Source organism: Sturnus vulgaris, chromosome 13, assembly GCF_052056855.1.
Source record: "Sturnus vulgaris isolate bStuVul1 chromosome 13, bStuVul1.hap1, whole genome shotgun sequence".
NCBI classification, from domain to species: Eukaryota; Metazoa; Chordata; class Aves; order Passeriformes; family Sturnidae; genus Sturnus; species Sturnus vulgaris.
The window spans coordinates 9,876,502-9,892,785 of NC_142255.1; the positions used below are offsets into that span (position 1 = coordinate 9,876,502).

The 16,284-nt window shown below is 44.0% G+C and overlaps 1 protein-coding gene across 8 annotated transcripts in view; it reads left to right on the forward strand.

Moving 5' to 3' along the window:
- SEMA6D (semaphorin 6D) overlaps window positions 1-16,284 on the forward strand; it is a 210,609-nt gene that overhangs the window by 169,116 nt on the left and 25,209 nt on the right. Inside the window, exon 1 of one of the 8 annotated variants that reach the window (XM_014874101.2) lies at window positions 10,462-10,677. The exons of the other annotated variants lie outside the window; for them this stretch is intronic. Coding sequence (XP_014729587.2) covers window positions 10,462-10,677 — 216 coding nt within the window. Of the gene's footprint in view, window positions 1-10,461; window positions 10,678-16,284 lie in introns of those variants that run through there. 8 annotated transcript variants of the gene reach the window in all.

Below are 16,284 nucleotides of genomic sequence, written 5' to 3' on the forward strand. Positions count from 1 at the left end.
CTTTGCCCACAACGTGGTGATATGCCAGGTTTCATTTGAAGTAGGTGTCTTCTAACAATGGGTTTAGAAAGCAGCCTGTTGAAGACAGCAACTGACACTTCTTTCTTCAATAGGCTATTTTTGGAGTGGGAACACTTGCTGGCAGCAAGTGCAAAGGGCCTAAATCAGTTTCTGCTAGTCAGCTGCAAAAAAAATCTCATTTGCTACAGTAACAGAAGGTTTGGGCTAAAAAGTAAAACAATTGCTTCCATTTGCTCTTGCTGGCCTCTCATGGGAGTGTTTATTGCGGATACTTAATCCCTCTTCACCAAATTGCATGGCAATTTGCAGGTGAGAAGAGAAGAAAGGAAGAGGAACAGTATGTTGCTTTGAGACAAGAAAGGGTGCTGCTTTGTTTAATTTTAAGCCATGATCCTTTGATATTTTCCACTGCTGCAATGGATATTATATGGTAATCCTGCCAGGACGTTTTATATGTAAGGAAGAGTTTGAGGGTTGGCTCCCCAAGATGACATTTGAAAAGTATAGTTCACATTTTTTTCTTTTGGCAGTTGAGACAAAAGAGGGATCTTCACTCAATCCCCCAAAAAATCAAGAGGCTTTTTGTCATCAGGTCTGTTTGAAAGGGTTTTGAAGATCCTAGGGAAAACATAGACTTAATCACTGTCAAAAGTTCATGAAGGGATGTAGATCAGAGAGCAAGTTCTCCTGAGTGCCATTCTGGATACAGGACGCCTGAAACGTGGGCAGGGTGTAAAACCACATGGCTTTAAGAGCAGCCCAGATGGCCAGCAACCCCAGGAACACATGCACACGTGCAATCCTGATCCTTCTAGGAAGGATTTTGAATCTAAATTGTCAGCCTGACATCAGTGCCATGACATTACTGATGGGCAGGACTGATAGATGATCTACCTTGCAGAGAGCTCCTCACTTGGTCGATAGTAAGAAGTCATATGGCATCTTCTGACATGTTCAAAGCTCATCTGAGCTTGAGCCCTGGCAATGTGATGTGATGTGATGGGAGTCCAAGGCTGACCATGGCCCTGATCTGCTCTCAAATCCCCAGTCAGCTGGCTGAGCAGTGGACAGTTGCTTTCTCCCTGCTCCCCCTTTACTGTCTCCCCCTGACTCCACTCCCTGTTCCCCTGGCAGTGCACTCGGGCCTGGGGCAGTGCAGGGGACTGGCCAGGTGGCAGGGAACCTCATGCAGCTGGTCTCCACATATGGAGAGTGTTTCTGCATGGCCTGGCCACATGACAGGTGGAGACCTTTCCATCCCTCTCTGGTTTGGTGCTGAGCTCTTGGCCTGGTGCACATATATGGGTAATAATGGCAAGGAGAGAAATTACCAACTAGGCATTCTTTGCCAGCGTGCAAAATACATATGCACAAAATAAACAATCACTGAGATTCTTCTGAACGTGGGAAGCTATTCAGGCAGCAGCTGAAGTACTCAGATAAAATAGCCAAGTCTGAAACAGCTTTTGATAAGAAAGCTGAGAATAACCTGTAGTTATCTTTGGCTATTGGACAGTAGAGACTTTATTATAAAATGATTTATTTGCTATACATAGCTGCTAAAATCCTGGCACCCTGTTACGCGATTAATTTTTTAAAAAAGCCAAATCTATAAAAGGAGCTGGAAAACTTTGACTGGAACCACAGATACTGTTTCTTCCACTGCTTCCCAAGTAGTGAACGACTTTTCATGCCCTCCTCTTCCCCACAAAGACACAGAAGAGAGGAGATCTGTAGCTAACAGCGACAGCAGCTAAGACTGCCTCACTCCAAGAAGCAGAGGGAACAGAGAGCCTGCAGCAGTCTCTCTGATTTGCCAAGAATGGAGATGTCACGGCTTACTCTTTCTTCCAGCTATGTCAGATAATAGTGTTGGCATTCCTACCTGAGCCTGTTTTTCCAAGTCAAGCACCATCCAGAGTATTCAGTTATAATTTGATTATTATTGGTTGTTGCTTTGTTGTATGTTTTTGCGATATTTATTCTTCCAGTACGTCATGCAAATAGGAGATTTTGTAGGATAGAATAGGTGTCATGGCTAATTTATATTGCCTTGAATCTAAAGTGCTTTCTACACTTTTGACCCCACACACCCCCCTCTCCTAGACCAAGCCTCCTCCCTTGACAGCTCCTTTGCATGACTGTTTCCTGCATGAGTTGTCACAGACAATGGTATTTCCCCAGACTCTGTGAGCTTTGCATCACTCAAGATTAGTGGGCTGACATGCACAGTCATACAAGCAGCTGGCATACTGTGATCAGTGAGACAATGTGGGGCTGAAATGGGCCACCTATCTCATTGTCTTCTACTGTCACCTCAAAGGTGAAAATGTGTCATCTTGCATTCTCCAAAGGAAAGCAGTAGGATATGTCCCTGGATCAGTGGCTTCAGACATGGTGCACATTTCAAACGTTGATGGGGAGAAGGAGCAACTGTAACTCCAAAGGATCAAACAATCTGCACTCACTTCTGCCTCTTACTATAGAGAATAGTAGAATAGAGAACATACGGAGAGAATATATAATATATAGAAAATATATAATAGATAGAGAATAGTAATTGTGTGTGCTCACCTTCCACAAGTGGAAATTTTTCTTTTGCACTGACGTGCAAAGCACAGAACAGAGGAAAGGAAATGTTTCACGGATGGCTCTGTTACAGCTACTCAACAGAAAGGATTTTGCAGCCCACAGCCAGCACACAAGAAGGAGCACTGAGGTACATCAAAGCTAGAAGTCATTTTTTTAAACACACAGTAACGTTAGATAAGGCCATAAGTGTCAAAAGACTAATTGAAGGTAATCACCTATGTCTCAAGAACAAAATATCCTAGGCTGAAGTCAGATACTGAGATGTCGAGGGGCACACATTAAACAGAAACTCAAGGTAATATGCCAAAGGCAGCAGCTCCCGTCATTACTGATTGTGTGTGGGCTATGGACTTTATTGTGTGTGTCACAGAGGTAAAAGCAAAGAGTTTGATCATCTTTCTTCTGTCATAGGATAAGAGTCTACCCTCTTGCTGGATAGGAATGCCATGTGGTAAGGCTTTATTTCAGAATTCATTCAGATACAAATTTGCAAGCAGTTTGTTTACCTTTCTATTCTTAGTAATTACTGGTATTAACTATTTTCTAAGCACTCTCCCTACATCATCTATGGATAATGTCTGTCTGATCCTTTACAACTGTTTCACTGTCACCCAAATGAGGCAGGTTTTTGGCTCCTGAGTCAGTGTTAGACTGGACAGCTGCTTAGCTGTGATAGCCCAAGGAGCTACCTCAGGCTTGCCCAAGGGGGATTCAGACTGTACTAAATTACATTCTTAGAGACTTATTTAAGGCCTTAATCCGTGGAGTTATATTTGGTGGGACAGTGAAGGAGCAAGGTTTATGTGTGTCTGTGTGTGTCTGTCTGCACAGGCACACAGGTCCAATTACTTGTTTTCTGTAAAACTAAAACCTCCATGACTATAAAATGTCATCAGCTGCTACCTGTGGACTCACCTTTGTGTAGGATGGGATTGTTTGTGTACGAAGTCAAGCTGATTCATGTTGGATTTTATGGACTCTGGAATGAGTAACATGATACAGATCTATAGATAAACTAATCTGCTGGTATTTATAACCAGTGAGCAATTGCTTCATCCCTTTGCAAGTTTTGAGATGTGACAGTTACAGTAGAAAGTAGCTTTACTGTAGCTCTGAGCTGTTTGAGGACGTGTATGATTGGCTACATTTCTGTGGAAATATTTGATTTACCTTAAAGAAAACATCAATCATGTTTTTGGTCATTCTTACTGATAGGGAGCAATCTTTCTTCTTGGTCAAGTCATAAAACACTTAGAATTCTTAGCCCAGTGAAGTAAATAGACAGATAAAATCATCTGCTCCCATCCTACATTATCTTGTAATTTACACATAAAAAAACCAGTGAAATAATGGAATGTTTTCAGGCCTGTTCCTGTTCTGAAGGTCAATGGGTCTCCACAGGACAACCGGGACTCATCACACAGAATCAATTACAGGATTAGGTAATCCCTTAAAATGGGACTGAAAAGTGATTTTGTGTAACAGAAGTTGCTATACATAATATATAAATAGATAACATTAGGTGTCTTGTCATCTTGTGATTATACGCCATGAACACAGATTTGTTACTAATATATCTTTTCATCTGTCTATGCCTGGAAAAGGCAGCACATTTTACTACTAGTGAGGAAAAGTGTAGGTAAACACTGTGATGGTGAATCTGTACTGAGTAGTAGTATGACAAATGAAATTTTGGAAACTAAAATTGTAGGCTGTGAGGAAGATCACCTATTAATCTTGGAAGTGTGCCATTAAATCTAATTACAGTATTTTGATGATATTACTTTAGATGTTTTGAATTAATTCCCCATCAAAAGATGGGTGCTGTAATACACCAAACTGAAAAGCTAATAATTGTACAGAAAATTGAGGTTTTTTTGCTTTCAATCATTCCTGCAGACATTTAAAGTGCTGAGGAGTGAGCAACACCTACTGCTCTATACCTGGACCCAAAGGGCACCATGGCAATGCCTTCACCCTGGCTTTGGTGCTGCCAGCTCTCTGCCCCATACAGCTGTCTCTCACTGGAACTACTTAACAAAATTATTCTTTTGCAGGGACCAAGAAATACTCCTGTTTTACTATTGCAGTGATCTTTGCATGCAAGTGCTATGGCCAGAACCATTGCCCTGAAAGAGTTGGTTTCTCGAACTTAAGCCTGATGTGGAACTTACAGGCAGGAAAGACCAGTTTTACAGGACTGTGCCCAGTTACGTTTATTGCTTGAATCCCTTTTATTAGCTTTGACATACAGTCATCCAGATTTCACTCCAAGCACATTTCATTCAGATTTCACTCTAGGCACATTTCAAGTTGTAAAATACACAGAACAACCCATTGCAAAAGTTGTGTCTAGGTCTCTTCTGTCTTTGCTGACATGGGCTCCTCTCTGCCAGCCCCACAGCCTCAGCAGAGCAGGAATTTCCGGCTTTCCAGTCTCAGGTTCATCTGCACAGGATCCTGCAGGATCCCTGCTGGCTGACCCATGAAGTATACTGACACAGCTTTAAAAATGTATTTGTTTTCTAATTATTTTTATTCATTACTGGCACATCTCCTCTGCCTCCCCAGAGTACAGATGGGGGAATTGGGGAGCAAACATTGAATTTCAGTCGGACCTTTGCCTGAGAGCATCTATTAGATTTATCACTTAAATATTCAATATAGAGATAGTGCTGTGGCCTTCTCAAGGCAAACTGATGTTAGATGATGGTGAGTGGTCATGAATAACAGTGTGGACCCATTTCTTCCATCAGCTAGAAAGCTAAATCACAGGAATGAAAGCACATCCACACGCTGATCCTTTACAGAGACATCCAAAGCTGCCAAGTTGGGGTGCACAGCCCAGCATCAGTGTTGGCAAAAAAATTATCACTACACCTTCAAGTGACAGGCATACAGCCTGAGATTTCTGCACATCCCTCTAAACGAGGAGGCAGATTAGAAAAAACATAAAAAAGACAACAATGATGTTGCTAATGGTTGGACTCAATGATCTTAAAGGTCTTTCCTAACCAAAATGATTCTATGTTAAAGTGAATTCTTGACAGTCAGAAATACTTTAAACACAACTCTCAATACAGCACCTAAGAAAACGCTATAAAAAAGTATTGGAATTGTTTTCTCTTTCTCTCCTCCCTATATTTTACAAAATGGTAATTGCTTAAAAGCACCTCCTGTAATTTTCTGACAGCTGTCAAGGGTGAAAAGAGGGGTCTCCCATCATTTGAAAATATGAGAAAATTGTCTTCTCTCTTTTAAACATTATAAAGAACTACACTCATGTGATACCTTGGATACTATTTACAGGGATAAATTTGTAACATCTTTTCTTAAACTTATTCCTCTTTAAATAATACTTGACTTATAAACAATTATTTGTCTGTATCAACACAGCACAGGCTTGTTATATTAGCAATTTGCTATTTTTAGCCAATTGGTGTAAATCATGAGCAACAGTGTTCTGAAATATCTCGCTTCTGACCTGCATTGATACTGCTGCAAGCTTAGGACTTGAAGAAGGAAAAAGGTTGGCTCAGTTTTATTGCTTTCCCAGCCAAACACTGGGATTTTCACCGATATTCCCCCTGGCAACAAGGTTTAGGGTGATTGAGCAGAGATATGATTTACATGCACTCCAGGCAGAATAAAGACCCATCTTCTTGGGATCTAAACCATGAGGAATGGGGAAGAATGAGTGGCTAAAGAAGGGCAATACCTACAGAAAGGGTTCATGGAGATGGGGTGCTGAAGCCAGGAATGGTCGGCATCCCTCTAGCAGAGGTGAGCATTAGGAAACAGGGAAATCTGCCTTGTGCAGTCTGACACCATAATGAGCTATCAGTTTCTGCTTATGTGGCTTTAACCCTGTTCTGGTCTTGAGCTGTGAGGCATTACAGCTTCATCTTCCTATTTTCTACATTTATGTTCTTAAAAGTCCAAAGGAGACAATTCTTCGCCAGTCTATAGAGATAAAAAGCCTGTTTTTCTTGGAAATTATTCTACATTTATTCACGTATTATACATGCCTGCCCTGCCTTGTGCAACGTCTCCCAGGATATTGGGAAGACAAGAAGACACATAAAACCAGAGCTGTATGAAAATAACTTTTCTAGGTTGTTAATACGAACAACTATTATCAGGCAGATAAATGTTTACCCCTTCTATGGGAGCATTACTCATTGAATAGCACCTTAAATTGTCCAACTAATTTTATGCACTCATAATAAATAAATTCTATTCTGTTTTACTATCAAACTTAATTACAGTCAAGGTAAGCTATAACATCGCACTTTGCAATTTAGATTTAAGGGCAGTGAATATACAAACTGCATGTCTACTTCATCAGGAATTATGTATCGATCCATATTAAATTACCTACCAGTTCCTCTATGCAATGCCTTGCAGTAGGCAGATGTCTGCATACACTGGCAAAAAGGAGAGGGAGGAAGAAAATATTTAGCTAAAACAAAATTACTCTTAGGGTATAACATCATGACTTCTTGGCACTGCTGTGATTTGACTATCCCCCTGTAAATGACGTTTGCTGTTTTTATTGGAAATGACACAGCTTAAATGAACATGTCTTCAAAATATAAGTTTGATATTTCATTCACAAACCATTGTGTCTGTGTGTTTGCATGCTGAGTCACTGATGGAGCTCTGGGCCAGCCAGGTAAACCATTAATTCCATTTCCCTCAGTACTTGGTATTTCCTAGGGATGTGTCATTTAAGCTAACTTTTCCTGAGCTACCATGATCTGAAGGTGGTTTCCCAAACTTTCAAACTGCCCTGCACTGTGTGCACTGGCACTTCCTTACCAAATCACCGTGTGGCTGAAGGGGTGATGTCAATCAACACACCTACTTGCTGGAATCAGTTCAGCTTTGGTTATAAAGCCAGTGTAGGCATTCAAGCAGAATGAAATGTCTGGTTTAAAAACAGTTTAGTATTATCCATATTTGAAAGAATAAAAAACTCAATATGTTGTTCTAACAGAGTAGTTCTGTTACCAGAATGTAAATTTTTAATACTTTGCTTATATTTTCAAATTAATGAACAAGTGTTGCTCAAGTCAGTAAAGCACTTAGAAGGTGAAAAGTCCTTTGGACAGTAGGAATAACCAGCACACCCTACCCATGAGACAGGGTGGGTAAATGCTCCTGTTGCCACCTGGGACACAGGGATGGGCTCACTGAAGCCAAAGCTGGTCCTCAGGCATTCCCACGGAGTCCATTTTATTCTGCCTCTGTACTTTCAGATTCTGCTGATGTGTTTCTTTTGCAAATCAATCATTCTAGGGGTAATTAACATTTAAAAGCCAGGTTTCTTTTAATTCCATTAGTATATTTGTGACAAGAAATGTGTTGGCAGAATCCAAAGGTTAAGAGTTACAATGAAGAACAAGTTTTAGGATAAATGAAAGTTAAGGCCTAAAATAGCCTGACAACACCCCATTAATCTGCACACTATTGACACAATAGTGGTCTGTTGTGTCAATGAGGATTTAAGAAGCTTTGCAGCACATGTTACTGATAGTTTATCATATCAATAGGAGCCTGCATATATTTGTGTTTAAAAACCTGTGGCTGTGTAATTCCTTGACTGCACACATATTGTAAATGCACATACTTTAAGTCCTTACATAAAGTGGTTTCTAGCCATGCAGCAAATTTTGAAATGATAATAAACTACCATATTTAAGTGTAGACACAAGATATTAGTCTTGGCTGTGCCAAAATCCTCTAAAGTGCTTTACTTCTAGCTGAAACCCTTCGCCCTACGGGAATGTGATCTGATCCTCAACATTGTGTCACCTGCCTAATCGAAGCAGAAAGAGATTTAAACCCTATTTATCTTTCATCCTGGTATATGGAAACCTTGAGTCAGCTTGTGGCTGGGAGGTATAGCAGGGAGGAAAGTTCCCTTCCCACAGGCTGCCCTTCTCAGAGCAGAGGGGAGCACTCAGCCACAGCCCAAGCAGTGCCAAGGGCTGGGCATCCAGTGCCCCCACGGCAGGGATAACTGAGCAACATGGAGGAGTAATTTCTACATGGCAGTCACAAAAGGGGTGTATTAAATGAAAATATGAGTGGCTCCTCCAGTACTGAGTTTTCCTGGCTGGCTCTACCATTAGAAGTTTCAAAAGCCAAGGAGCAAATCCCACAATTTTCATGCCCTGGTGTGGGTAGCCTGCACCTAGGCAGCCACCCGTACCCACCATAAATCCCCACCACAGTGGATCTGGTCTGAGTGTCTCACTTCCAGGGCAAAGGCCACAGAGCTAGTCTGTGAAACAAATCCTTCTTTTGGAAGCACTTTCAGCTTTTTTCTCCTGAGGTTGCGATTTGATTCCTAACCAAGCAAGTAGTTTCTCTCGCAGCATTTTCATGCACTGTGCAAATTTTGATGCTTTTCAGATTAGGGTTGTTGATGAGAAAGAGAAAATAATGTCCTTACACCTTTAACCAGGCAGCAGCTCCTGGGGTGCCACATAGCCGTGCTGTGTTCGCTGTGAGGAAGCCCACAATGATCTTGCCTTTAGCCTGTCACCACTAGGAAACATCAGAGAGAGACTGAGCCAAGGGACTGAGTTGCCAAAAACGTCCTATTCCCATGGCTGGGAGATTTTGTTGGCACCACCTCTAAAGAGAATTTACTATGGGCCAAATCCTGGCGCCCTTACTTAGATGAATCAGTTCTCAAGAGGCAACGCTCCTGCTGTGAGTGGTGCGTGCGTAAAAACCTGCCAGATCAGCCCAAAATACTGCTTGGGAGTATCAGTACCCGTCTTCCAGATGGGTAGGAGCGCTGTGGGAAGTAACCAGCCCAAGGCTTTGCTGTGGAGAGAGTGCTCAGCTAAGGGGCAGGAATTTGGGAACTGTGCAAGAATGAAGGATATATACCCCACCAAATTCTCTAAATTACTTTTACTTGGAATTTTTCTTATTTCCCGTAAAACAAACACAGATGAAACAGTTTGGCGAGTAATCCTTTTTTTTTTTTCCCTTGCAGGAGCATCCAAAATACTCCACGGTACTTTAATCCTTAATTAATTTATCTTTCATGTGAAGAAAAATGAATTTGTGACAGCTGTTTTCTGGGCTTCATTTCTGGGATTAAACCCTTTGTTTCTGGAATATCTGAGGGGATTTTGGACAGGCATTTAAAAAGATGTCATTTCAAGGACATCCCCCCCAGCACCACACGCGAAGTACTCGTCTGCAAAATCGAGTCTCATTAGCCTGCAAAATTGCATTGCTCGCAATGACTTTTTTTTCTTCCCAAATAGAAATGAAAATCTCTGTCTGAAGAAGCGAAGGTGGCGTCGGCGATGAACAAAACAAATTCTCGATGGCTTCGCCCCAGCTGTTTACCTCCGCGGCCTCGGGGCGGGAGGGGCGGGGGCAGGTTTGCCGAGGTGGGCTGGGAGGGGTAAAACTACGGGCGAAGTTTGCCCGAGCCCGGCGCAGCCGGCCGGTGCCGGTGCCGGTGTCGGTGTCGGTGTCGGTGTCGGTGCCGGGGCGGCGCCCGGCGCTGCCCGCGGCGGGGGAGGCGGAGGCGGGGGGCAGCGGCCGGGGCGGTGCCGGTGCCGGTCCGCCCCCGCCCCGCCATGGCGCGACTCGCCGAGCTGCGCCGCCGGCCGCGGGCCGCGCTCCCGGTGCGGTGAGACCGAAAAGTTGTCCGCGGTAGTGGCGGGGCGCGGGCCGGGGCCGCCGCGGTGCCGACGGCGGGACGCGCGGCGGGGCACGGGCGAGAATAAATCCATTCGCGGGAGGTGGAGGCAGGGGTGGGCTCTGCCGGGCGCGCCTCCCCCGCGCCGCCCCGGCTCCCAGCGCAGCGCCGGGATGGGGCGCCCGGCGGGGGACGGCGGGCGGAGCGGGCCCCGCCGGCGGGCGGCGGCCGCGGGCAGCGGAGCGGCGGCTGCAGGTACCGGGGAGAGCGGCGGGAGCGCGGCGGCGCTGCCGAGCGGAGCGGGCGGGAGCCGGCGCTGGCCGCAGACGGGGCAGCCGAAGCGGAGCTGTCGGGTTTATCCCCGGCCGAGTCGCCCCGGGGCGTTTGGGGTGAGTTGGGGCTGGCGCCGCGTCGGGGGCTGAGCCGGCCCGGCCGGGGGCTCGGCGCTGCCGGCGGGGCGGACAGCCTGGCGAGGCGTGATTTACGGGCTCCCCGGCAGTAGCCGGGCGCTGGGAGGCAGAGGGAGCCGCGTTTCCAGCTCCCCATCAATTATGGATGGAAACAAATACTGGAGTCAGTTCTGAATTATCCCCGTGCCGCGGTGGAGGTAGCTCCGCGCCCGCCCTCCTGCCGAAAACAATGCTCAGGTGCAGAGCGGGGAAACTTTTTTTTTTTACTGGGGGGGTGGGGGCATTTCATCGCTGCAGAAAACGATACGGCTGCTTTCAAGGAGTAATTAGAAAGGGTTTAAAGCCTTTTTTATTATTTATAAGCATGAATGGAAATGAAAGGTCATATAGATATATCTAGGTGGCTATTACGCCTGTGTTTTAAAGGGCTGTGGGGTGGTTGTGGAGGATTTTTTTACGGTTGTTGTGTTTTATCTTGTGAGTTGAAAAATGCAATTAACTGCTTTAGGTTGATGTGTTGAAAAAATTGTAGTTCCGGTGGCTATCCCACTTGTTAGCATGAATATAGCTAGTCTTACGTTAGTGGGTTTCTGCCAATCTCTCAGTTGTTTCTTACTTCTGGTCAAGATTATGGTCTGTATCACAGGCGTTAGCCTGTGAGTAATTTGAGCAAAATTCAGCCCTCAGTGTGTAAAGTCATTTGTATTTGCATGTGTGTGTGGTTTAGAATACATTTACTTTTGAGCATAGCAGCAGCAATGATGGTTCATAATGCTCACATATGTGGCACTTGCTGTACAGATGGTATTGTAGCTTATCCATGTACACACACACACACACTTCACACATAATGTGCAGGAATTACAGCAAACTTCCTCCAGAATACTGTTCAATGCTCTATAAATGTGTGGCTTTTTTTTTCCTCTGGTTATTTCCTTTTGGGGGGAAAAAGCATGCATCTCTTTTGGGATACCTTTGTGCTGCAAGTTGTTGGTCTTATATACGTTCCCTAAATATTATTTGAAGAAACAGCTTCCTACTGTCTTAGAGGCGTTTACTGCTGGTCTGTTGCTCTCACATACAAATACTTTCACAGAGAATGTTCTGAGGTCCTCTCCTTTTTCCAAGTCCAACAGGAAGCTCATTGTAAAGCTTTGCAATTACTTTTGTGGCAAAAGAGAATAGACGTTTTTCCTGCTTTATTCATGCTATGAAATTCTGTGCACCTCTAAAGTCTACTTCAGTTCCTTTCAGTAAATTAAGCTGTATGGAATCGTGTTTAATGTAGTAAGTGACGGGCATATTTTGTTATGTTGGCAGATATTGTATAAACATTTACTCTGGCTTAGATAAAAACAAATTGCCAGCTTAGTGCTCTGATTTCTTCGCTATATAATTATGAACTTAAACAGTTTCTGTATTAACTAATATAAGGCTCAGGGTTTTTTAAATCAGGAAGAAAAAGTTTGTAGTAAGAATTTATTAGGATTCTGACTCATGTAGCTCAGATTTGTTTTCAGAAAGGCAGCCAAAAAAGTACAACCCAGAGGCTCTGCGTTGGTTTATTTAACCAGCTTCTCACTTTCATCTGCACCTTTAGTTACAGTGAACCTTCCTCCCCCATACCCTGCAGTCTGTCACTACCTGCTCTCCTTTATGGTGAGATGCAACTGAGATAACATCATTTTCTAAATGTGCTTTGTGTGATGCAGGAGTGTGTGCCAGGAATACAGTGATGGCCCTGTCAAAGCTCTACAAACCAGCTGTATAGCTGCGGGTTTCTTCCCCCCAGCCTCTTTGAGCTGGACCATCTGAACGTTTCTGGGAATGGCTGAGCTGAGCTGTAAGAGCAGACAGTTTAGCCCTTGGAGCCGCCATAACTTTGCTGTCTATTTATGAAGAGCACACATTTAGATGGACTGAATTGCATCTATAATTAAGCATTCTAAGTTGATCTTTGATCTGATCGGTCCTGTCAAGAGAGGCGTGTGAAGGAAAAGTCCACTGTGGAAGTTCAGTTCAAAGTGTATGTTATTTGTAATAATCTATCTTCTGCTCATACTACAGTTGATCACATTCAGATCCCAGTTCTGGGGTTTTATGGGTTTTAAATTCTTTTAAAAACATTAGTGCGCTTAGCAGGGGACTCAGTATCCCTTGAAGTCAGGTGTAGCCCAGTTAGATGGACATAACCTGCATGAATGTTAAAATGCTATGTTTGTTTGTCCTTCTGAAAAATAAAAAGCAATTTGAAGTCTGAAGTCAAGTGGAGATCAGGGGTGAGTACGGTCAGTTTTCATCAGGTGTAGAAAAGTGATATGACTGAGACTGTTACAGTTCCACTCTTTCTTTGTAAGACAAAGGAAACAGTTACTTCAACAGTTTCTGTGCCTGTATAAGCTTATGTGAAGCTCACTTGTATTGCAGTCTCTGATATTTTTCGAGGTTTAGACTGTGTGTTTGCTTACTGAGCAGAGGAGATGATGGTTGATTACATACTCGTATGTTAAACATACCTCTAATTCCAGATTGATAAAATCAGATACCTTTCCACTTGATAAAGTAACAATTTGCTCCACAAGTAATTAAGAAAAGATGGAATAAAGCATATTACTGGCATTGGTAGTACAAGTTATTTTCAGTCCTAGCAACTCTGTATGTAATTAAAACAGTTCAAATGTTGCTTTTGTCAAAACTGCTGCTCAAACAGATGATCCCTTCTTATGCATCTGATAAGCTACTGCAGTTACTGTTAAAATCCATCTAAGCCATTTTATTAAGCTGTTACTTGTTCTGTGAATAGCTCACAGCCTAGAGTTCAAAAGAAAGTGGGTTCTGATTTGTTCCTGTGTCACATGGAAGAGGTGTGCAGTGAGAACCGTACTCCTGCCCTTTCGATGCTGTTTGTGGAGTTCTGTGTGTTGTCTGCCATAGCCTGCTTTCCCTCGTCGTGGCTTGACAGTAATTACAGTACAGCTAATATCAGAAGTTGATTCAGTTTATTCAGACAGGAAGAGTGCTGAATTGTCCCATTTCCAAAGTCAAATGTTTGTGTTAACCACAGAGATCAAATCTGTAGTGCATATATACAACATATGAGTAGTATTTATTTCCCTAACTTTTCTTTTCCTTTCGGCTTTTGTTAACTAACCCAGATTAGCATTTTAACAACCCTGAAGTGAACTTCTGCCATTCTCCCTGCTTGGACAGTGTGTGTAGACCATCCATCATCCTGTCCTTGGCCACAACAGGCTACTGGCTCCATAACCATTTGGAGCTACACAGAAACCACCCAACTGTGAACAGCACAGCTGGCTACAGCAATTTTTTCTTCCACGCCACTGGCAGCATTGTCTGGCTATGGTAACTAAAGTTAACATCCAGAACATGAAGTTTCTTTCATTCTGGCACCCCTGCCTAGCCCCACTGCAGCTCGGTGTGCACACCTGCAGAAGGGAGGGCTGTAAAATAGCTGGGATGAGTGAGGCAACCGCTGGACTCTTGCTTTTCAAGGCTCCAGTTTGGAGGCAGCAACCTGTTGTTTGGAGTGGGATGACATTAACTCTGTCCATACTCGAGAGGGAGCTTGCTAGCTGAATCCTGTGTGTGCTCAGTGTGCAGACTGGGGTGTGCTTGGGAAGCACCAGCTAAAGAAACAGAACTTGCCACTTTAACTTAGCCACACAAACTGCCAGGAGCACAGAAAGAAATGGAGAATTTCGGCTGTGTATTTCACACATTCTTGTAGAAGCCTTTTTAGTTCCACAACGGAAACCATGTGATTTCACAGGATCTGTGCCCAGACTCTAATACTTGCTACAGATGCTTTCCTTGGTTTGTTTTGCAGATCTATGAATGCAATAGGAAAGAAGTTGTTACAGGATTTGTTGTTTTAATTCTGATGTGTGCTTTGAATGACAGGTAACCAGCAGGTGAATATACTTGTGACTCTATGCTAATTTTACCTGTTGAGATTTTTGCATAATTTAAATAAATTGGCTTAGCATGGCTGTCTGTCATGTGTGAGCCGTTGCTTTCTTGCTAGAAGAGAACTTTTGCTTTCAAGAGCAAAGGAGGTCAAGAGGTATTAGTGGGAAGGGAGGGGCTTGGTGGGAGTGGAGGAGCAAAGAGGTGGTGGTGGAAGAGGAGGAGCAAGGAGCTCAGGCAAGTGACATTTGTTCTGTCCAGAATGGTTACAAACCTTGTAAACTAAATCAGTCCCTGGACAGCTTTGATTTATATTCTCACACAGCAGATTGGCCTTGGTCTGCCTGACCTTGGTAACATAACAGAGGTCGTATTTGCACACAGAGACTCTTAGTGTAAAAAGGTTTGTTGCTGTTACTTTTTTTTTTTTCAACCATTGCATCTAAGAGCCAAGTTGTAGCCCAGTTTTCTAATTGGATAGGCACTGGAAAAGCACAGAATGACAGGGCTGGATCCTTTTCACATAGTGGATGGTTTAAAAGAAGAGATGGCAGATGGGTACAGTTGGGCAGTGGCCTCTAGAAGCAGGAGAGCCGTGTTGACCTGCATAATCAGCAGCTGTGCTGGTGCAGGAGCCACCTAAACATAGCTGAGCTGCGTGTGTCGGGGACAGGGGGCACACAGGCTTCGGCATCAGAGGCAAAGGGGAGCTTTGAAGAGGGCCTGGGATGAGAATGAGGAGTTAATTGGCAGATGCGTGCTAGGGGGCTCTTCAAGTGTGTGAGGGATAGCAGGGAGGCAAACACAGAGTTGCTCATCTAGAAAGGTAACGAGTGAGCAGTGGGGACCAGCATCACAGACTGGCTGCCCACCAGCAGTGGGAGTGAAACCTCAGAAGAGATGAGAGCGGATCAGCTGGTCACTCTGCTCAGCTATTACTGCAATAATAGGCTTTTCTTAATGTGAGCTACATAGTTCATCTTTATTTTACCAAATGGTCATGGCAGCTGGGACTCTGCTTTCTCAAGCAGCAGTAAAGTACCTGTGTTGGGTAGGGCCTTCATCAGAGCTTTATTGTGGTGTGTAACAAAAGGTATTTCCCTCAAGTGCTGCTGGAAGCCTGTGTATGGGCGCTGGTGGTGGGCAGGGACTGCAGCACCAGCACAAAGTGTTGCTGCTATTTCTGTGTCTGTCTGTCATGACAGATGCACTTTGGGGTCGACAGAAAATCTTCATGCTTGTCTGTAAAGCCCTTGTTTATGCTGTACCTCCATTTAGGTACCCTTTTCCCATGCTGTGTGAACCCTGTGTGTCCCATCGGGCTGTGTAACCATTGTGTTTTGGGAGACCACAGAGAAGAAAAATACATATTTAATTTACAAAAGCCCCTATGTGTAGTTAAGGCTGCAGTACTGAAATTTTAGATGGCACTTGAATGTAGCCCCTGTTGGTGTGATGGTCGTTGAAGCAAGAAAGGGCTGTGTAGGCAGAGCGTGTGTTCCCTGAGCAGCTCTGAGTGAAATGCCAGAGCACTGCCTGGTGGGTCAGTGCCCTGTGGAAACCACTTGAACCAACCCTACCTGGAAGGCAGGCGGGGGCCCTCTGGCTCTTTGACAGTTGTCCAAGAGCCAGTTTTGGCACCCCTTGTAAATATAGCTC